This window comes from Carettochelys insculpta, chromosome 14 (genome assembly GCF_033958435.1).
Source record: "Carettochelys insculpta isolate YL-2023 chromosome 14, ASM3395843v1, whole genome shotgun sequence".
In the NCBI taxonomy this organism is placed as follows: domain Eukaryota; kingdom Metazoa; phylum Chordata; order Testudines; family Carettochelyidae; genus Carettochelys; species Carettochelys insculpta.
In genome coordinates, this window is record NC_134150.1 from 37,669,771 (window position 1) to 37,692,420 (window position 22,650).

Below are 22,650 nucleotides of genomic sequence, written 5' to 3' on the forward strand. Positions count from 1 at the left end.
GCCTTACAAGACCAGAAAGAGCAGGCAGGGTCTGTATATGTTAAAGGCACCAATATAAATTTAAACCAGTGCTAAGCTCTCCTAATGATCCCAAAGACTGCATGATCTATACCCCAACTCCCTTCACCTCCTATGCACACAGAATTAAGAGAGCCTCAGACGCAGATAGGTTGCGGGAAAAGAACTCCATGCTCACAGACAAAAGTATTTTGAAAAACACTTCTTTACTGTTGTCGTTAGCACCAGCTCCCAAACCCCAATACGCAGTTTTCTCTAAACTTAATTCCAGGGACAAGAATCATAAATGGAAGGAGAAAAAAAAAAACAAAACAAAAAAAAAAAAAAACAACACATACAGAAAAGATCTTTGTTTGGTCACTAAAACTGTGCCCCTGGTATTTTATTAATCCCTGACTGTTAAACACTGGCCTACAGATGTGGAACATTGTATTCCAACCAGTGGTCCCTGTAAGATGAGTGCATGGGCGGCCGCCCAGGAGAAATTTAGGTACCACCTAGCTGATGAGCAGAGTGCCCACAGCTGGCAGCATGTGATTCTACTGGTGGTGCACATCAGCACATGTCTAGGTGCACATAAAATTTATTCTGCCCATGGATGGAAAAAGGGAACAGTGATTTCCACCAGACATTCTGCTTTGCTCCATCTCTTGAGTTATAACATAGATCATCACTGAGCTGCCTTATAGCTCCCAAATGACTCAAGATGTTTCAAACGGACCGTTGCAAGAGGGCAAACATAAAAAGGCTGCTTAGCTGCAGCAACTGTTATTTTTGCAATCGCTTAAGAAAAATCTATTAGAATTTCTCCTCTTCGGCCACTCACCAGCAATGCCTTTTTACACTGGGAAATTCAGGGTACAGCCCCAAAGACTGCTGCATACAAAAACAGGGAACAACTGTCCAGACATTTTCCTTTTTTTTTTCCAGTTTACTGTTGCTGTAACTTCAAAACATTCAAATGGCATTGGATCAAATTTAAAAAGGCGGGGAGGGGGTGGGGGGGGAAGGTGCAGCACACAGCCCAGCAATCCTCAAGCAATTTTTAAGGCAAGTTTACTTTTCCCATTTATTCAGAGTTAACACCAAGATTTGCTTTTTGAACTGCTAAGCATCTTTAGCACTATGAGACGTTTAAGCTCAGGCAATTTAATCAAAGTTTAACTGGAGTCAATTCAAGTAGACCTGAATATTGATGAAGCAAAATTACGTAGTCCCAAGATCATCATTAGGAACTACTTATTCCTAGAGATTTTTCTCCTGCTAGTAACTGGAGGCCATTTCGAACCCCACTGAATTGCAAACATACCAAAAAACCCTCTAATAGCAGGCCTGTTAGAACAGCAAGGCTGACCATAAGAAGTGCAGAGCCAAAAAGAAAGATAAACCACCATGCTATAGAAAGCAACAGCATCTGCTTGAGGAACTGAGTTACTTCTGCAACTTTTGTTAAAAAAAAAAAAAAAAAAAAAAAAAAAAAAAAAAAAAAAAAAAAAAGAACAGCTCCTAAGGGAGAGGGAAGATTCATTAAGTGAAATGGAAAATAAAAGTCCATATTGGAAGAAGGGAAGGGACTTCTTGGTGGCCACAAATGAGCCATGTCTTCTCTCGTTCACTCCATCACAATTTAGTTGGGTGGTTGTGCTTTGGCCCTCCCCCTTCCTGATCCAGGCAGATGGCACCTGGGGGCACCTGTGCATTTACTCAGTCTGGGCATCATAATTAGCACCTCCTGCTTTCTTCAGCTCATTCTTGATGTACTCCTCCTCCAGCTCCTTGCGGTCGCTGATCACAAATTCTTTGGCAAAGTTCTAAAAGAGATAGAGAAAAAGGTAAACAGAAATGACCTTGTCTGGGGACCAGGATCCGTTCAGCTGTGTAAACACTGGGAAGCTGTTTCCCCCGGAACCTCCCTTTGGCCCAGAACACTTCAAGTTAAGGAAGATAAAAAAGTTTCAACTCTTTCTCCCACATTTCTTCAATATAGCAGTGAGCTTTTACTCCACCTGTGCATGATGGCGTGCCAATTTTGCTTGTAAGTACTACTGTAACAGAGATGGAAAGGTCATTGCAGAGCTGTTGAACTTTGAAAAAGGACTAGGTTTTTCCCCCAAGCGCAGTACAGGTAAGATTTTTCAATGAAGCAATTAATAGAATCATGTAGAACCATGTCGATAGAAGTGGAGATTGTGCAATAATGCAGGCAACAAATGGCTGAAAGCCAATATGACTGAAGACAGAACACGATCAGGTTCCCTGGCAGAACAAAGCTCTTGCAGGTATTTTTGTAGCCATTTTCTGTCAAGTTCCCTCATCACCCTTCCTTCTACCCAATGTGCCAAGAACTGGCAATTGTGCCCATTCTGCTGAGCACAGCTGTTTGAAAAGTGTAGTGCCATCAGGTGGAACCAAACCTGGGACTTCTGGAACATAGTGCATAACGCTCTGCCCCTTGACCTGAAAGCAAGCAAGTTAAGACTGTCGAGGAGACTAAGGTTTGGTATATGCTAGGGAGCTAAGTCAATTGCAGATATGAAATTCTAGCTATGACAATTGCATAACTAGAATCGACTTATCTGCAACCAACTTACCTGGCTGTCTATAAAGCAGGAGGTCGACAGGAAAGTTTCTCGTCAACCTCCCTCACGCCTGGCGATATCAAGAAGCACAGGCGTTGACTGCCGACCCCAGATATTAGTGCGTCTCTACCAGGTACACAAAATTGAACTCCAGGTCAAGCTTCCTGGTAGTGCAGACATACCCTCATTCTCTCTCTGTACGTGGTCTAAATGCCACTACACAGGACAGTCAACCATATCCAGTAGGCACATGGGTTACCTACCTCTCCTAGCTGAGGAAGCACCTAGAGACCTAGTTCAAATCCCAGATGAGCCTCCACTTGTAACTGCCAACAGGTGAAACCAAACCCGAGACCTCTGGCTTAGAGCAGGAGCCTCTACCTCTTGAGCTAAAAGCTGTGAGCCTCCAGCTAAGGCTGCAGAGGAGACTCATTCTCTTTCTCTCTCTCGCTTTCTCTCCAAAAGTCATCTAGGAGCCGCTACACGGGACCGTGAACCGCAACCAGTAGGTGTGTGGGTTACAGAAGCACATGTCATTATGAATTAATAAAAATATGCATTTGAAAGTGAAATTTTGAACTGGTATTTCTGAGCCCATTAGCAAAAGGCCATTCTGCTCTCGTTTCGTGATCTGCGTGGGAGGCTAATTTCCACAACACTGGGATAGGATTTTTCTTTTTTTTTGAAAATAAATCCCATCCACTGCTTGAAAGCTAACCCTCCTCCCTCCCCTACTTTTTAATTGCTTTACAGTCAGACAGACACTGGGGTTGTGTGCTGCCAGTTTCACCAAGGCTGCTTTAAAAAACTGCTGTCGTCATTCTACTGCCATCAGAAGCTGGCCTAGGCCCATGCAAGAGAAAAAGCTATTCCAAATACATTCTGTAGATTATTTATGGAAAGCAGGAAATATTGCCATTTAATCCAGCAGGCTGCAGGGCTGAGGAAGGAGGTTCCAGTGGTTAGGGCACTAGCCTTGGACTTGAGACACAAGGGTCAATTCCCTGGCTCTGCCACTGGTCTCCTGTGCGACATGGGCAAATCGTTTAGCCTTTGGGCCTCAGTTCCTCAGTCTCTATAGTAAGGATGACAGAACTACCCTACCTCACACCAGTGCGGGGAGGATAAAAACTATTAAACTACGAGATGCTCAGATGTCACAGCAATGGGGATGAAGCATTTCTAATTGCTAAACTGATTTCTTAAACAGTTCTCCAAAGCATCTCAAATCAACCACTGCAGGAGACAGGATATCAGACTAAAAGGACCTTGGCTCTGTGCCAGTCTGACAATCCCTAGGCTCTAAATGTTCTGTGCTTCCTTTAGCGGAGTTAACTCAAGATAAACTTATTTGGGACCCTGGCTGTTAAACACCTAGGTGCTATAGCACAGATATTCAGAGGAGATGCGGCGCTATGGGCAGCTTGCAGGAAGGTCAGTTGTGAAGCCCTAATTTGATGCGGGTTTCGTACAAGAGATTTTATTTTCAGAGTGGATTACAAAAGAGGTTCCTTCCCCACCGATAGGAAACTACGACAACTATCCTGCAGCAAGCCTACTGGTGCAGAATCAGCATTTTCTAATCACTAGTAAAATGCACTTCTGCCGGCGTTGGGTGTGTGTTTGCATGAGTGCATTCGTACACACAAATTGACTCTTGCTTCCTATTTTGCCCTCGCTCCCTAAAATTAACCGCTTCCCACAGTGGAAAGTATCTCCATTTATCCTTTCCTCATGTCAGACAACTAAACAAGAAGAATCCATTCTCTTGTCCTCCCTGGGGCCGTGGATTCTTAATACCAGTAGCCTCATCTCCCAGCAGCTGGACCACATCAAGAAGCCAGCAGAGCTAGGATTGCTGGCTAGCAAAAGACCTAAAAGTCCAGAGGCAGCCTAGCACAACTAGGCAAGTCTTTCATGGGGAAGCAACCACCTTGTTGGGGTCTAGACTCTTTTCTGCAACAGCCCAGCCGAGTCCATCTGTATGTGTGTAGGTAGGAAGTGTATTTTATATATTGGCATCAAGATCAACATCACATAGACAGCTTTTAATTGGCAGTTTCTCAAGTGCCTCCATTTGTACTGGGTGAAGGAGGAAAAAAAAAAAAAAAAAGTATCAGTTTGGAAAAGATTTGCCCCATTTTTCATGCGGGGCGGTGGGGGGGGGGAGGAAAGCATCCGGGTTGCAATTGCAGAAAAGCCTCAATTCTTAAGAAATACAAAAATAAAAGAAAATGTTGATAGCAGCTAAGTGAAGCTTGGGCCTCTCGGCTTTAGCTTAAATCGGAGTCAGAAGGAATTCTAGGACAGTGGTTTGGCAGCTCTTTTGACCCTCATCTTCCGCCAATCAAATCAGTCCCCTTGGTTCTTTTTGGATACCGGAACAGACCCAGGCTACATTCACTGACTGCGCCGGCTGATAACTGACTGCTTGTGGCTCCTTACAATAAGATGTTTGGCGTTGAAAAGGGAGCAACTCAGAAGTGCTTCATCTAGCCAGGCTCAGCAGCCTGGAATATAGGAAGGGGAAGGTATTGTTTTAAGACATTCGCGTTCCCCGAGCACTCACCCGGCTAAGAAACCAAAAGAGCTGTTGTGCTTCCAAGTATTGTGTGTGAAGGGCTGTAGAAGGGCTCAGCTTTCTGTTAATTCCAAGTAAACGGAGGGTGAGCTGGTTGCTGCTCACTGACCTGTCTTACCGCACCCACTTGTGAGCTTAGCCATTTCAGTCTGGTTCCCCTTGGGGACTTGTAAACCTCCCCCAGGCCCACTGATGGGTAGGGCAAGGGGGCAGTGGATCCCCGCACCCAGCTTTTCAGAAGGGCCCAGGACTGCGGCCACTGCTATTTTGGCAGCGAAGGCAGCCATAGGTCTGGGCCCCTGTGAAGCACTGCTGCGTACAGCTCTGTAGTGGGGAGGGGGCAGTGCTGTGGTCCAGGAGGGCCTGTGGGCTAAAGTGATAGGCTCTGCCCCTTCTGCCCTTGGCCCCACCCCTTCCAGGGTGCAAAGCCAGGCCTCCCACTCCCACCTGGCCCTAGGGGCCTGTGGCTATTGGCCCCACTAGCCTTCCCCCTCCCCAGCACAAGGCTCACCCATACCAAGGTTACTTTAAAAGTAATGTAAGCTTTATAAAGACTTCCATGAGAGTTGTAGCTGGCCCACAGTGCCTTTTTTAACAACTCTCCCTTCATGAAAAACTTGCACATGCATCATAAAGATGTAGGAATGGGAGCAGAGACCTTGCTGAGTCATCTAATCCAGTCCTCTGAGAAGCAGGGTTCCCTCATTTTTTCCCCAACCATGTGCAGAATAATTTTTTGTTACATGCACCAAGGCATATGGGGATGTGCGCCACCAGTAGAAACACAGGCTACTGGGTGTGGGCACTCTGCTAATCAGCTGGGTTGCACCTGAATCAATCCTGGGCGACCACCCACGTGATGAGCTTACAGGAAACCCGGCAGATGAGGTTTCGCCTTACCTGATAGTCTGCAGGTCAACCCTAGACTCTGAAATTCACACGAGGATTCTTCCTGCTCATGTGTCAGCAGCAGATCTCTGAGCCAAATGCCGTTCTTTGCACAGTAGGCGCTGTTATACTGCAGCTAAGGCATTACCTATGTATCACTCCACAGTCAGGAGAGAGTTAGTGCTAAGGTCGTGGAATACCACAAGCTGTTTTTGGCTCTTTCATGGTTGCCAAAGACTGGAAGGAATTTAACAGAATGGCATACCAGCCCCTGCAAATAGGAGCTGAAGAATGACAGAACAGAAGGAGGGGGTCTGACATTGCCACACCTACCTCAATATTAGTGTTTTAGGAGAAGGTTAGGGAAGGTGAGAGAAGAAAACGAAGATCAGCCAGACTGGAGTAAAACCCCATACAGCCCTGATGGTCTGTGGATCTGGTCAAAACTTTCTCAACTTCAACTGAGAGTTTTCTGTCCAAAACCAGGGGAAGAGAAGAGACGTGATAAAACAGCATAATCGTATTTCCTTTTGGACCTGCTTTAGAGCGCTGAGGGCAGCTCTACACTACCCCAGAAGATCGACCTGCTCAGGCTTGATCTTTCAGGATTCAATTTCGCACACCTAGTAGAGATGCATGAAATCCAGCTCCCGGGGTCACAGTTGACCCCCTGTACTCCTCGCCAGACACGAGGCGTAAGGAGATCAACAGAAGAAACTCTCCGATCAACCTTCCCCAGTATAGATAGCCAAGTTAGCCAAGCACAGATATGTTGATTTGAAATATGCAATTGCCGCGGCTCGAAGTGCATCTCTGTGGTCGACTTTCTCAGTCTAGCGTAGATGTGGTCTCACAAAGCTATGCATTAAAATAAGTGAGAATCCATCTGCAGCAGTTGGAGGAAGAGACTTTTCAACACAACACCTTTTCCATTAAACAGCTGCCCAAAAATACAGGGAAAACGTTTTGTTCTCAGTGGGCAAGGGGTGAGCAGGTGCACAGGATGCAACGTGCAGGGTCAGAAGGAATTCCCATGAGTTATCAGGGTAGGATATCAGGTTTACATTCTGCCATTTCTGTGTTTCTTTACCATCGCTAGCCTATTAAATGTCCTAGACACGCCTTGGGCTGGTTTGTTTACCCTAGAAGCATAAACAAGTGAAAGATGGGGCACTGCCATACTTAAGTCTTTACTTTGCTATTTTCTGTGTGCAGACACCATCCACATGGCGCACGGTTCCAGCTCTGGTTTTCTGGTCTCTTCCAGGTGTAAGCCCAGTTGCTGGCGAGTATCTTTTAAGGCCTGAATGCCCTGGCATGCAAGTGCTACAGAGAAGTGTGGTTCAGGGGTTTGGATATTTGCCTGGATGTCTGGAGACCTTGGTTCAGCTTCCGGCCACCAAAAAGATACCCTGTGTAACCTTGTACGTGCCATTTAGGGCAAGGTTGAGTCACAGGCCTAAACACCTTTACCATCTGCCCCTTGATGAGTCTGTGCCCTAGTTCCTCAGTTGTAAAACCAAAATTAACAAAAAAAACACCAAAACTTTTCCTACAAGCGTGAAGAGAGGGAAAAATGCAGGAGTGTGCGTGAGGTGCCCACATATTACGATAATGGGCCTGGACAAGCATCTTTCACATAGCTGGTGCCACTTCCTGCCCTCCTCAGAGCTGTTGGTTCCATGGAGGGCTCTCCTCTCTAGAATTCGCCCTCTTTCTGACTGTAAGGAGGGCGCAGGATGGTCCTATCTTTGCTTGCATTAATACAGTTCACTGAACTTAACTGTTGTTTCAAATAGTCTGGCAATAAGCAAACTGGCTCCCAGATTCCCAGCAGAGTTTGGACGCAAGAGGCCACCAAGCATCAGGCGTTAGTCAGATTTCTACTGTAGCCCTCTAAGGCAGCTCTGAGAAACGGGGGAAGGCTTCGGGTGTCTAATTCCTCTCAAATGAATTTCAGAGCAGACGTAGCTGACCCAGGCACAAAGCAGACCTCTGACGCTAAATCCTGGGGCTGCTCACAAACCTCTTGGTTTGCCTCCCTCCAAAATGTTTTCTCACAACAATAGCAGAGCCTCTCCAGTGAATTGCAGCCTTTGTACTCACTCCAGAGCCACCAATGGGCCCAGGGGTAACACAAACAATGCGGCTCTTATCTCAGTGAGGGCAGAACTCGGCAATAACCGGAACATCTTCGCTTTGCCTCTTGAATCGTTTCACACAATATACCACATAAAGTGTAGCCAGTGCCCTGCACTATGGGAAAGCACCACACGCTTAGCCTTTCGAGTGCTTAGCAAAGGAGAAAGCGAGACAGACCGCGGCCCCGATCCTGCAAGCTGATCCACGCAGGCAGGCCCTGCTGCCCTGCAGAGAGCCTCACTGACTTCTTCAGGACTCTGCCTGGCTACAGCGGTCCACCCCTGAGGCAAGACTGCAGGACTGGGGCCTGTATCTCCCACTTAGAGGCCAGGGAGTTATGTAACACTCCCAGCCTGTTCTCCTCAACCAAACAGCTGCACGGAAGAAACATCCCTCCCCTCCGACCACTGAATGCTCTAACAAAAGGGTCATAAAGGCTCCTGGGCTAACCAGGACAGAAAGCGCTTGGTGGCAGGTATTGCCTAGGCCTGTGGATGCCTTATACAGGCTCCCTTAGAAACTGGAAGGAGGGTGACACAGCATGGAGCTGGGGAGCTGCCACACTTCAGACATTTAAGCAGGAGATGGAGTGCAGGGGGCTCAGGGAGGGGAATATGGGACGCGTGCAGGAGCCAGAATTGGTGGGTGTGAGGAGGGGGCTCAGGGCAAAAGGCTGTGGTGTCTGGGGAGGTTAGGAGCCCTTTAGGGAAGGTGGGAGGGGCTAAAGCCCCTCCCCCTATTGCCACCAGCACTACTTGGCTGTTTCTTCCCTTCAAGCACTCACTGGGAGTGAGGGATGTGCACAGGTGGGTCACGCACTCCTCTGCCCCAGCCCTCCCTGCTCCAGCCAGAAGGGAGGGGAAGGCAGGTGAGCTGTGAGCTTTCCTCTCACTCCTGAGAGAGATGGAAAAGGACAAGCAAGCAACAAGCTGGTACTTATGTCGGGGTTGAAGGGCTTCAGCCCCTCCCCCACCCTCCTACAGGGGCACCCAGGGATGGGGGCTCAGGGCTGGTGGGGGGAGGGGTATACCCCCAACCAGCCCCTTTCATGTGCCTGGCAGCCTGCTTAGTGCAGCAGCCTGCTGGAGAGCCCAGCTGCTAAGGTGGTGCACCTCCTGCAGCCGAGCGCCCCAGCCAGCTCTTACTGGAGCAGCGCAGGGGGTGCACCGCATTACTCTCACCTCTGCTTAGAGGAGACATGATCTGGGTGAACTTGGGCAAGTCCCATGCTCTCCCTGTGCCTAACGTCTCCACCTGTACAAAGGGGACAGTATAGCTCCTTCTGCTCAGGCCTTGTCCATTCAATTCACCAGCACCTCAGGCCAGAGACTCTCACCATGTCGGTGGGCAGTGCCCCGCCTAACGGAGCCTTGACTGGGCCTTCTAGAAACTAGAATGTAGGTGTATGCGTGTTGTAAAGGCCAGTAGGACCTCCTGCATCCTTACCAAGGGGAGTGCTAACCTTCTCTCCAAGCTGCTGCATTGTAGCTTGTGCCTGAGCCGCAGGGATGTTGGCCCTATGATTCAGGTGAAGCTATTTCAAATGCAACATTCACTAACCCTGGGTATGCCCCAATTCTGGCCATAGGAAGAAGCCAGTACCGGCCTCTGAGAAACATGGACAAGGCTGGCGACAGTTATACTGAGCTGACCTCAAATGTCTTCCAAGAGGTCAAAGGCGGAAACACAGTCAAAAAGCAAATGCCTGAAGATTGGTTAGTGTAGACATAGCCCCAGATAAACAAAGGCAGACAACAGCAGATAGCTAGTTCTAGCTACAGCACCTGCGTCACTCAAATTGGTGTATCTGTACCTGGCTTACTTGGCCGTCCCTACTGAACGAGGCCAATGGCAAAGATTCGCCTGTCAACCTTCCTTACTGAGATGCAAGGAGTACAGGGGTTGACTGTGAACCCTGAGAGGCTGATTTCGCATGTCCCTACTAGACATGTGAAATCAAACCCCAAAAGAGCAACCCCGAGCGAGTCGATCTTGCAGGCTAGTGTAGCTGTAGCCTACGTTGAGGAAATCAGACACTAAGCCAACCTCATCTGGGCCAGCGCAACGAAGTAGAGGAATTCTATCACCATGTGGTACAGCTACTATATCAAAACATCAGCAGTAAGAAAAAATTAAGTGTGATCTCACTAGGAGAGAAGACGAACTATACATGAAGAGAAGGGACTCTTATTCATTCAGGCTCATGTGGGAGAGACTGATTCATCTTCACCCGAGACAAGACAGCCCTCAGTAATGTGGGTTATCAGACTGTCTCATCAAATCCCAGCACCAACAGTCGTTTAAACATACCTAGTTCGGTTCTGAGTGAAATCTCTTCACCCTGCCTTCAAAGAGGAAGCAGCTTCCACTTTGCACCACAAACAAACTTGGGTTGTGACATACCCACATATTAAACAAAGGGTAATTTGCCCTGGCAGAGTCAGGGGAGTTTAAATAGGGTTTCTGGCTGGCAATATTAACTGAGCTCATCTGCTAAGCCAGCAACTCCTCTCTCAGGATACTTGGCTCCATGAGTCATAGTGAAAGGCTTTATCCACAAAGCTGCCTGCAATTTATTGCTTACCACATCAGTGTATTCCCATCCCCCTTCCCTCCCACACCTCTGCAGCAGAGATGGTACGATTTGAAAAAGGAGTGGGCAAGATCTGGTGCAGCAAGCCACTGAATCTGGCCCACAGATGGCCCCACTGGGACCCTCCAGCAGCCAGCAGAAAGCTGCTTCAAGAAGTGTGGGGCTGCCCTAGGCTGCTGTAAGCAGCTTCCTGCTCCACGTAGCTCTCTGCTCCAGCCCCCCAAGGAAAGAGCAGGGGTGGAGTCATGCACCACCTCTTCTGCAACACCAGCAAAAGTCTCTCAGCTTCTGTTGGATGGTTTCTGACCAAGAGGGACTCAAAGATTTCGCTGGGGCCGGAGGAATGCACAAACCCTCCCCACGGAACCTGGAGCAAAGAGCCGCATGGCTGTGGCTGCAACAGGCAGTGAGCCTGCCTCAGTGGGCTGCTGGCCAGGAGATGCCCAGATAAGTACCTCCTGGCCCGAGACTTCCTCTGGCACCCAAGTCCCTCCCTTCCTCTCCCTGCCCCAGGTCATCACGTAAACCCTCTGCTCCAGGCCACACCACCTTCCCAACGCTTACACCCCATTCTACACCCCACTCTCCGTACAGACTCTTCTCCTGCACCCACACTCCCTCCCAAGTCCCCCCTCCGAGTTACAGTCCCTTTCTGCACCCAAGCTTCCTCCCAGGCCCTCCCCATTCCCCTGCATCCAGTCCCCTCCTTCCAAGTTTCCTTCCGCACCCAGCCTCTGCCCCAGACCCTGCACCCCCTTTATAGAAAAAGTACAGCCCTGGACCACTTACTCAAATCTTGCCATGGCCACCCATCAAAAAAGTTATTGCCCAGCCCAATTTAAAAGCAACTTCATTTGCCCAGTAGAGAGCCCCAAGAGGGGGCTTGTCCATATTTTTAGCCATGTCAGTTCTCCAACAGTAGAAACACTGAAGAGAAGATAAATTATTCAGACCCAGGAGGACAGTGAACATTTAGGCCCAGTTCCTCTGGGGCTGCAGTCCCAGAGGAAATTGCACGAGTAAAGGTGTCTGTAAGGCTATTTTTTTGTTTGTTTGTTTGTTTTTTGTTAAAAAAAAAAACTTCCCCAGTTCTGGGCCAGCTGCAGGCCAGCCCAGCAATATTTGGGTAAGTGGTCAACCGCCCCGAGCAAGCAACAGGACAGGCAAAGGATCAGTAGAATCTCTTATCCAGCAACATCCTCTATGCCACCCAGAGAGAAGGGATATGGAGCAAGAACCACTCTATGCCAGAGGTTAATCACCCTGTGCTAGAGTTAGCTTCCTGCAGCTATTATAACACAGATGGAAAGATGTGCGGCAGGAATAACCTAGGAGTGGCCATTCCAGCAGCTTTCAGGGTGTTTTGCACGGCGGGTGCAGTGCAAAGTAGCCTCAGTACAAACCCAGATCCAGGCTAGCGTTCTTTTGTTTTAAAAGAAGCAAGAGTGCATGTTTTGCATTTAAAAACAGTCAAGTCAACGCATTTGTCTTCAAAGTTCAGCAATTTCCTCATCCAAAGGAATTCCATGAATTCCTACATATCGAGCTGTTTCCCGTCCAATTTTGCTTCAGACAGACAGAGCATGCGACTTTCTGGGCAGGAATGCTGGAGAAAACCATGAATAATCACCATTCGAGAATGCAAATGTTGAACCAGCAAATATGAGCATTTGGCTCAGACACACTATTTCAAAGAGTTACATGCATCCATCCTGGGACAGGAAATTCCTTTATTTATACCAACCCATGTTACAGAACAAAGATTTCCTACTCTGAAGACCTTAAAACCCTAAGTTAAGAGGGGAATTACACAGCGGAAGCCTGGGGAAAAAAAAAAAAAGAGCAAGGAGTACTAAGAGACTTCTCTTAAAAAACAAACAAAAACAAACAAACAATCTACAATCTATAGAAAGGAAGGAGTCCACAAGAGAAATCCTGGTACTACCAGTTTATATAAAGGCTGCTGCAGATCACGGAGATGAAGGAGGGCCACATGTGTCTCACCATTCTTGGTTGCCAATCACTGGTCCACTCCAAAGAAGGGAAATGGCTCTCCAGCCTCCTTTTGAAAACATCCAAGAAAGGGGCTTCTATAACCACCTTAGAGTCTTTTTCATTGTCCTATTGTTAGGAAGTTTTTTTAAAATGAGATTTAATCTGAATCAGCAGACTAGTTTTAATACACTGCTTCTTGTCCTACCTCTATGGGCAAAGAAAATTTTTCTTCTTCATTATAGCAACCTTTCAGCTATTTCAAGACCCTTTCCTATTCCCCCTTAATCTCCTCTTTTCAAGCTACACCTACCCTGTTCCTTCCCACCTTTGCTCATATGGCTTAACTCCAGGGATAGAATGTATCTTTGCTGCTCACTTCTGGATCCTTTCCATTTCTCTACCTCCTTCCTACACACTAACCAAAACTGGGACATGGTAACCTGGTTAGACCTCAGCCAGAGTACTCTGATTCTGATGACTTGCAGTTCCTTCTAACCCAATGATTAAACACAAGCATACCATGCAAGGGTCCTCTGGTATACGAAGTACAAAGCACTCCTATTGCTAGAGCAAGTGCCTTTCACATTTTACTCAAAGGCCCAGCAACCGTTGTTCAAAAGCCTGAGACTGGTCCTGATTTCAAACTCAAAAGCTTTTTAAAATAGAGAGAGACAAACAGCCTGTTATCACACTGTGAAGTCTGAAGGGTTTCCTGTGTTGCATGTGTCAACCATAGACAGGATATATAAACAAAGCGTACATAGAGGTGAGGCGTCAAGAGAAGGCACAGAATGGGGAAGAGCTCAGCCCGAATTTTTTTTTTAAAACTGTTATTTCTCCTTTTAAAAGCACCCATTGCCCCACCTACTGTATCAGACTAGGTAAAACTTGTACTTTTTCAGAAAAAAAAAGAAAATAAATGTTAATAGTTCTCCTAGCATCCCATTACAGCTTATATCAAGGGGGTTGACTCCAGATTTGCACCTCTGTAACTAGCAAAGTGTGGCCCCTTGCTTGTCATGTATTCATTTCCAGCATACAACACAATGCACAAGGAAATGTGGACATTTTTCCAATTCACTGTCCCACCGTTGAAAATAAGCACCGTCATGGTGAGTTTTTTATTTATTCAGAAACACAAAAAACGGCATTATGCAAAACAGCTATAAAGGGCATTATTTCATAGGACAAACTGTAGCTTAGCACGGAGAAAGGGATGTAAGGGATTCTCTGGGTCTTATTTCTTAGGGTATGTAGACCCAGTATTGTAAACCTGGGTGTGGGGGAGTGGGGCTGATGGATTCAGTGAGTACAAGGCAGCCCAGTGCTCGAGCATTCATGCTGCATTGTAAATTTAGATTTACAGTTGGTGGACCTCGGTCGCACCACCAGGCTAGTGTGATCATGTGGCACCGTACAGACCTTGGGTCTGCAGATCAAGCTGACCCATCCTACAAAGTGACGGGGCTTGGACCCAAGTCTTAGTAGGGCAGGCTCAGACCCACCAGCTGTGTGGGTCCTTGGATCGAGAACTTGAGTGCCTGGTGACCCAAACCAGATAGACTGAGGTGGGGACTGAAGGAGAGTGTTGGACTCAGTCTAATCCCTGGTTTACACTGCAGTTGTAGACATGCCTACAATTGTCCTCATTTTCATCAAAACTGAGCATGTAATTATCAATGTGAGGACATCCATGCATCATGTCTGTCTTGCAGGCTGGTCCTATGGCTGGCTGCTTCTCCCGCTCATTGTGGAGTTTCTCTCAAAGCTAACCCAGGCATACATACTTAGCTAGTATTATGCATTACCAATTCAATGGAACACTGCCTCCAACATATGCCCAGTAACAAATGACAGTCCTTGGTATTTAATTATGATGTCTGCATAGCTTAAAATTGCCTTAAATAAACCCTCAAAGAACTCCCAAGATATCTTGCTAAAGAAGATGAACAAGAAGGGTCTATGTTTGGAGACCATCTCAAAAAAGAAGGGCTGGTCTTCTAAGGCTGGTTTACAGCAGTGTTCATATTTCAGGTTCAGAGCTTTCGCAGGGTATCTATTGATTAGCTAGAAGATCAAGGGTATATGTCAATACCAGAGTGGTTAAACACTCCACTAGCCAATTAAATCAAATAGGCAACCTATGATCTTTCAAATGACACATAATAGGAAGTTAGGGACTGTTGTATGGCTCAGTTGTCAGCATTTGTATACAGTATAGTTTCTGCTTCAACTTCAAGCACTCAGTTTCAGCAACTTCATCTTTACAGAGCTTTGCTTTCATCATGACCATTTTAACGGTAAACGTTCTATTTTGGCACGAATCCTTCAGGGTAGCTCCCACAGTGGGAGATGCAATACAAATGGGCATTCCCTAGGAAGGAGTTTGGATTTCAGCAGGCTTGTCACACCAAGTTATTTGTAGGTTAAAACCATTAAAAAGACAAGAAACAGTAAACTGAAGGGACCTTCGTCTTCATCTTTCACTTTCTCCTTTCAAAAAGGGATTTCATAACAGCGAAATCCTATAGGACAAGGTTGTTACAAGGAGAGTAAAAATTGTTCTTGTTACCTGAGGATAAGACAAGCAGAAAGAGGCTTAAATGGCAACAAGTGTTAGACTGAACACTGGGGAAAGAGAGCTTCGGGTCAGGGTAGTTAAGCATTGGAACAAATTGCCTAGGGAGGTTAAGTTTAATAATCCTGCCAGGTCTAACCTGTTCTTACTTTCTCTTGCCTTGAGTACAGAGGATGGGACTAAATAAGCTATGGAGGCTCTTTCCAAACCCTGCTATGAGTTTCAATATTCAACCTCTTTGAACAGCCCAACAAGAAAGGGTAAATGTCAGGCACCAAAAAAGGCTGTACATTTAGGGATACTTGTTTGTAGTAGGACCCATCTGCCTCAGAGGAATTATACCTCAGCATATGAATCTGTTTCAGCATAGTTGTGCTGCTGTTGGCTTACATATTCTTGCCTACAACTGTGGTGAGAGCATTTTTGGTTGTCCCTTCTTGCCTAAATCTCTAAGACTGTTTAAATGCCTAGCTGACAGTGCATTCAGTAGATCTCAAAGCTCTTGACTAAGGGGTGAGAGAGGATTGTTAATCCTATTTTACAGATGTGAAAACAGAGGCACAAAAGCAGAAATGGGACTTGCCCAAGGTTACTCTGCAGGCCAGTGGAAGAGCAAGAATAGAACCCATCCCACTGCGCCCTCCACTTATACCTATTTTAGAATAGTAACAGAAAGAAAGCTGTGCTAGTCTATATACTATCAAAACAAAAAAGCAGTCAACTAGCACTTTAAAGACTAACAGAATAATTTATTAGGTGAGCTTTCATGGGACAGAACCACTTCTTCAGACCATAGCCATACCAGAATACACTTAGATGAACAGACTTAGATTAAGCCAAGTATGCAAATGAGCCCCTATAATGATCCAGAAAATTCCCATCCCGGTTCAAACCGCATGTTAATGGTGTCGAGTCTGAATATAAAAGAGTTCAGCAGCCTCTCTTTCAAGAGTGTCATGAAAATTCCTCTTCAGTAAGATGCAAACTCTTAAGTCTAAGAGAACAGCAACCTCCCAACCTTATGAGGATTCTCACCCACAACCACAGTCTATACCACAGGAACACCGATCCTGGAACTTTTCCTTGAAACAAAACCCGCTGCCAGCTTTGTCCACATACCTATTCTGGAGATACCATCACTGGACCTAACCAGGTTATTCACAGAATCACGAGCACATTCTCATGTTCCTCAGCTAACATCATATATGCCACCAGGTGCCAACAATGCCCAGATGCTGTGTATATTGGACAGACTTCAAACTCTTAGACAAAGAGTTAAACGGGCACAAAACAGACAAAAACACTCCTGATTCACAAACCGGTCAGCCAGCATTTTAATGGAGTGGACCATTCTGTTAACGGCTTTAGAGTTTTCCTCTCCAGTAAGATGCACTTTCACAACACTCTTGAAAGAGAGGCTGCTGAACTTTTATATTCAAATTTGACACATTAACATGTGGTTTGAACTGGGATGGGAATTTTCTGGGTCATTATAGGGGCTCGTTTGCATACTTGGCTTAATCTAATTCTTGACTTCCCCTCCCACCTTCTGCCCCCCTACTCTCTGATTTGCTCACTTTGATTTTTTTTTTTTTTTTTTTGATTTGTCCACCTTGATTACTATTTTTGGTTCTCTGTGCCTTAAATATTGAGTCTGTTCTGGTATGGCTATGGTCTGAAGAAGTGGGTCTGCCCCATGAAAGCTCATCACCTAATAAATTATTTTGTTAGCCTTTAAAGTGCGACTTGACTGCTTTTTTGCTTTGATATTTTAGAATAGAATAGAGGATTTGGTATTTTATCCACAGAATACTACACTGTGGAATGATAACAGCTGAAGTTCCCTTCCTCTTTGATCTAAGTTTACTAAGGTCCACTGGAGTTGACTTTTGCAGGAACACACCACTGTCAGAACGCCCTGAGGGAAACTTTCCAAGATGTATGCTTGGTACACACATCTCCATGTTCCCGTTTCACTTACTGCCAAAACAGGAAGCTATTCAAATCTAGTTAACTATTAAAAGTGGCTCGTTAATTAATAGAGATTACAAGGCTGGGTTTGCAGTTTGTCTAATTTGCAGCCTTCTCACTTTTTTAAAAATATCTCACTGTGTGGAAGCAAAATCACTGCAACAAGAGAGTTACGCATGACAGTGCTTTTGCTTAGGCTCTTTGTCCAATGTAATCCTCTGCAGCTTCTAGACACCCCTCAGTATTCAGCGGTTTACACACTAGGAAGAAAGAACAGAGGCTGAGAGAGAGAGACTGACTTACCCAGGAGAGGACTGGGACGCATAATTTTACTCTACTTACAGCCATGAGCACCTTTGGACTCACAGCTATTCTGAAAGATCATTTGTAACTGAGCCTCAATGATGGTAAAGGAAAGTGAAAATTAGAGCTTTAAAAAGAGAATCTTTTTCTAACAGCGACCAAATTCCTCCCCCATTCCTCTGCCCAGGTTCTTAAAAGCTAGGAGCAGTGATGTTTCAGAGCAGGTCAGAAGGGCGGCCTTACCTGTACTACTTCTTTGACCAGAGTTTTGTCAGTCCCAATTTTGGCTCGCTGCAGGCCACTAACGCTCTCGCCAATCCAAGTGATGAGGGCAAACTTGACGCGTTTGCTCATGGCATCCCCGGTGGTAAATCGGACAAATCCAAACAACCGGATGTCATCTTAAAAAGAACAAGGAGATGTCATTAGAAGGGAGACAATCATTTAATAAAGACAAATGCAAAGTGCTTCACTTAGGAAGGAACAATCAGTTTCACACATACAGAATGGGAAGCGACTGTCTAGGAATGAGTATGGCAGAAAGGGATATTGGAGTTATAGTGGACCATAAGCTAAACACGAGTCAACAGTGTGCTGCTGTTACAAAAAAAAGCAAACATGATTCTGGGATGCATTAACAGGTGTGTTGTGAACAAGACACAAAGATGACATTCTTCTGCTCTACTCTGTGCTGGTTTGGCCTTAGCTGGAGTATTGTGTCCAGTTCTGGGCACCACATTTCAAGAAAGATGGAGAAATTGGAGAGGATCCAGAAAAGAGCAACAAGAATGATCAAAGTTCTAGAGAACATCACTTATGAAGGAAGGCTGAAAGAATTGGGCTGTTTAGTTTGGAGAAGAGAGGATTGAGGGGGACTGAGGAGAGAGCAAACTTGCTCTTCTTGGCCTCTGAGGATAGAGCAAGAAGCAATGGGCTTATACTGCAGCAAGGGAGGTTTAGGTTGGACATTAGGAAAAATTTCATAACTGTCAGGGTGGTCAAATACTGGAATAAATTTCCTCAGGAGGTTGTGGAATCTCCATCTCTGGAGATATTTACGAACAGGTTAGATAAATGTCTATCAGGGATGGTCTCAACCGTACTTTGTCCTGCCATGAGGGCAGGGGGCTGGACTCGATCTCTCAAGGTCCTTTCAGTCCTAGTATTCTATGATTCTATGTTAACATTGAAGAATTCATCTTAGTTGATTCTGAGCATAGCCAGATCTCCCAATCTGAATTTCATGATTTTTACCAATATTCTGGATTTAATAAATAAATAAAAGCCATTTTAAGGGAGGAAATATGTATGTAAGTGCCCACAGGCAGATTCCAACCTGGGACCTCTGGAGATTAGCTCAGACTGTAGAGGCTCCTGCACTAAAGGCCAGCTGGCTCTACAGCTTTGGCTGTAGAGGACACTTATCCTTTCTCTGTGATACAGGTTAACTGCCACTACATGGGACAGTGAACCAACCACACCTAGAGGTGTCGGTTACACATGCACAACACACCCCCTATACAGGATATATTCTTGCTAGGTTACATCTGCCTTTTGCTTTTGCTCTCTCGTGGACTTGGCTGCTCCAGACAGTTTGCTTGGATGATGCATTTAGACTCTAACATGCAGGGAAGAGAAGACTTAAAATCACTGGACCCTATGCCACATGCTGCTTTTGAAAGGCAAATATGCTTCATTGAAAGGCAGTTGGAAGGACAGCAGACCTCTGACCAGATTCACACTCAAGCCTGACTATACAAGCAACAGCAGGGACTAGTCACAAACACAGGTTATTGTCATAGAGGGCATTGTTAGTCTACAGCCACCAAAAGAACCAGAGAGACTAAGAAGAGCACTGACCGAACAAGAACTAAGACCAGTCGTTGCTTAGGTGTAGACGCATCAATAGGCTGGTGTGCCGCTTTCTCAGCCCACAAAATAAGATAGTCAGGCAGCTTCCAGTCAGTTGTCATCCCTTCTTCCCAGTCAAGCAGAACCACCACCAAAACAAGGCAGAAGCAGTAACTACAGCCACCGGTCTCCACACACACCTCCGGGCAGGGCTCTCGCTCCCACCGAGCTATTCCCAGGCAACCCTTCAGACTTCCTCTGCTCCCATTAATATGGCAGGATGGAGGAGATGCACTGAGGCTGAAGGACAACTGGGGTACTCCTGGAGTCAGGTAGAAGCTTTGTCTGGAGCCAGAGTGGAGAGGACTTGTTGAGGACCTATGCTCCACTTGTGGTGCAAGGGTTTAAGAACTGACAGTTGCATTAACCCTTTAAAGTCTGGGTTAGTGGTTACCCATGTGCCCTTTCACAGTGTCTCATGTTGAAAAGCATGTGATGGTGGGGGGGATGACAGCTTCCACAGGCCCCTGGGCCAGGAGTGTGGGGGCTGGTTCCACATCCCCAGGCAGAAAAGGAGTGGCTGGGGGCATGCAACCTTCAGCCCCTGCCCAGGGCCACTTGGCCTGCACAGCGCAGCTTTCCAGCGGTGAGCTAACCTTGGGCCTGTAGCACTGGGGGCAGCTCAGAACCCCAGGCCCCTTGGAATCACGGACACCATTGCTCCCTTTGCTCTACCCACAGCTCCCTACCCCACCCCCCCGCCCGCACTGTCGGCCGACCTGCGTTCTGGATATCTGTAGACGACCTCAGATCTCAGAGCTCTCAGACTATTACTATTCCCTACTGTCCCCAAAGAGCCACATTACAAATTGGTCTAGTCTACAGAGGCGCTGCCATGTTGAGAGAAATCCAAAGTCCAAGCCCTGTCGATGTCCCAGTTAAGCAGCTGGCCTACCAATATCCCCCCGTTTTTCAGCATCAGGAGTGAGCTTCAAAAGACATCTCATCGCCTGCTTCCTGTGCTCCCTCACATGGCTGTAGCCAAGAACCACAGAGGCTGTGTCAATACTACCACCCTCCTCCGAAGGAAGGATGGTAATTAGGGTGTAGGGAGTTTACTAATGAAGTGCTGCTGGGCATGGGCAGTGCTTCTTTAAGCAAATTCCCCCCTGTGGCAACTTCCAAGTTTTAAACTTCAAAGTACGAGCTCGCATCTAGCTGTAGCGCACGCGCCCGCCAGGGCAACTTCGAAGTCCCTTGACTCCTCAAAAGTTGCCGCGGGGGCGGGGGGAGGAATTTGCTTAATGAAGTGCTGCCTATACACAGCAGCACTTCTTTAGTGAGCTCCCAACACCCTAATTACCATCCTTCCTTCAAAGGAGGGTGGCAGTGTAGATGCCTCTCCCCCTCAATATGGGACAAGATGCTTTTTCCAGAATGGGGGTGGGGGCACCATCACTAGTGTTTTCAACCCCCCAGGTTTCCAAACTGAACAGTCAGGTCACCCAAAAAATCATAACTGGGTGGGTGGGTGGGCGGGCGGGAGTCAGTAAATTTATAAACAGTAAATTGAGGCCATTTCAGAACCTTCAGGAGTAACGTTCTTTAGCTTTTCTCTGCAACCAGACTAGTAACTCAACATTTTCTTTTTACGGCTAAAACTTTCACAATTGCAGAAGCTGGGGCTTTGAGAAGACGTCAGAGGAGAGAGTCAGAAGAGAAAGCTGCACCCTCACTCTACTTCCCTGGAGAATTTCTAGAACCTTCTATACCTCCTGAATGAAAGAGCTAGCATGCATCCAGAAGGGAGGAATGGACAATACATATTAACAATGAAAAGTGAAACAACGCCATGTTCTGCTAAGCTCTGAAAGTTCCTGGTCCCAGAGAAGCCTAGAAAACTTGGTCTGCATTTTGAGGAAGAGTCAAACCATCTAACAGATGAACTTCAGCTTGAGTTATGACCCACAGATGCCAGGACAGTTTTGATTCCAATGGAAGTACGGGAGGAAGGGTGCTTGAGCCCTCTGTAAGAGCTGCTATTTTAGCGTCTGCTCAGAATGCAGCGGACAAAAATGCAACTCAAAGGGGCATTATAACCCATCACTGTTCTGGTTAGTAGACCAATTGTTGCCTAGGAAGGCATAATGTGATGATGCAAGTCCAGTGGCAGTTTAGCCAATGGGTCCATGGAACCCATGCCCAGGGGCTCTGGCTAGTTAGGGGGTGCCAGACAAATGGGCCACTCCAGCAGAAGTTTGCTGTGGGGCAGTGAAAGCATGGAGTTCTGGCAGAAGCCATGGGGCAGACAGGGAAAGCCACAGCACCTCAACCTCAGCAGAAGTGCTGGGCAGGGGAATCCTGTATCCAGACCCCATCTGTGGCCCCTAAACAGGAGGGCCTGTCACTCCCTGCTCCAACCCTGGGATCATGGTGGGTGGGGACAGAGCTTCTCTGTTCTGCTGGTGGCCCCAAGAAGGGGCAGGGCTCTGGCTCCAGCACCGGCCTCTGTTCTTGGGACCACAGCGGAGGGTGTGGAATACAGTGGCTCAGATGGGACCCTCCCCCATCACACAGTTCAACAGCCTGGACTCTAATCCTAGTCTGAATGTCCATACCATAATTTTACTGCCCTGCAGTGCAAGCCAGCTGGGGGTGTTTAATTTTGCTGTGTAGACACACCCATTGAGTTTACCAACTGAAAAAGGTTAGACCCAGAAGAAGAAGCTGGTATAATCACTAACAGTTCACTGCCCAGAGAAGCAGATCTTTCTGCCAAAGCTCAGGATGTGCAGTCAGAATCCCTGAGCAGAACTGGTTGAGTTTCACAAACAGCCTGGAGCACATTTACAGGGACATGTCACTGAAACAGGATATGAGCTTAAATTCTTGTGCGTTCACAGATTTCCTCTTCCAGAGTCAATCAGTAGCACCTCACACAGCATTGGAACAGTCAACCCGTGACCCTCGTTGCCAAGAGAGGTTCTGAAAGCCAAAAGGTGTCACTGGGTTCAGAAACAATTAGATAGTTTCATGGAGGATGAGTCTATCAGTGGCTTCTATCCAAGACGGTAGGGATGCAGGCCCAAGCCCCAGCCTCCCAGCTCCTGACAACTTAACTGGAAGATTGGTGCAAGTTCAAATGATCCAC

The 22,650-nt window shown here is 46.7% G+C and overlaps 1 protein-coding gene and 1 pseudogene across 1 annotated transcript in view; both read right to left on the bottom strand.

Annotated features, from left to right (window-relative positions):
- Positions 1-225: 225 nt before the first annotated feature.
- COTL1 (coactosin like F-actin binding protein 1) overlaps positions 226-22,650 on the bottom strand; it is a 33,909-nt gene continuing 11,484 nt past the window's right edge. Inside the window, exons 3-4 of the mRNA XM_075008650.1 lie at positions 17,892-18,049; positions 226-1,829 (exon numbers count right to left, since the gene is read on the bottom strand). Coding sequence (XP_074864751.1) covers positions 1,719-1,829; positions 17,892-18,049 — 269 coding nt within the window. The 3' untranslated portion in view covers positions 226-1,718. The remainder of the gene's footprint in view (positions 1,830-17,891; positions 18,050-22,650) is intronic.
- On the bottom strand, positions 9,594-9,679 carry LOC142020944 (U6atac minor spliceosomal RNA; annotated as a pseudogene).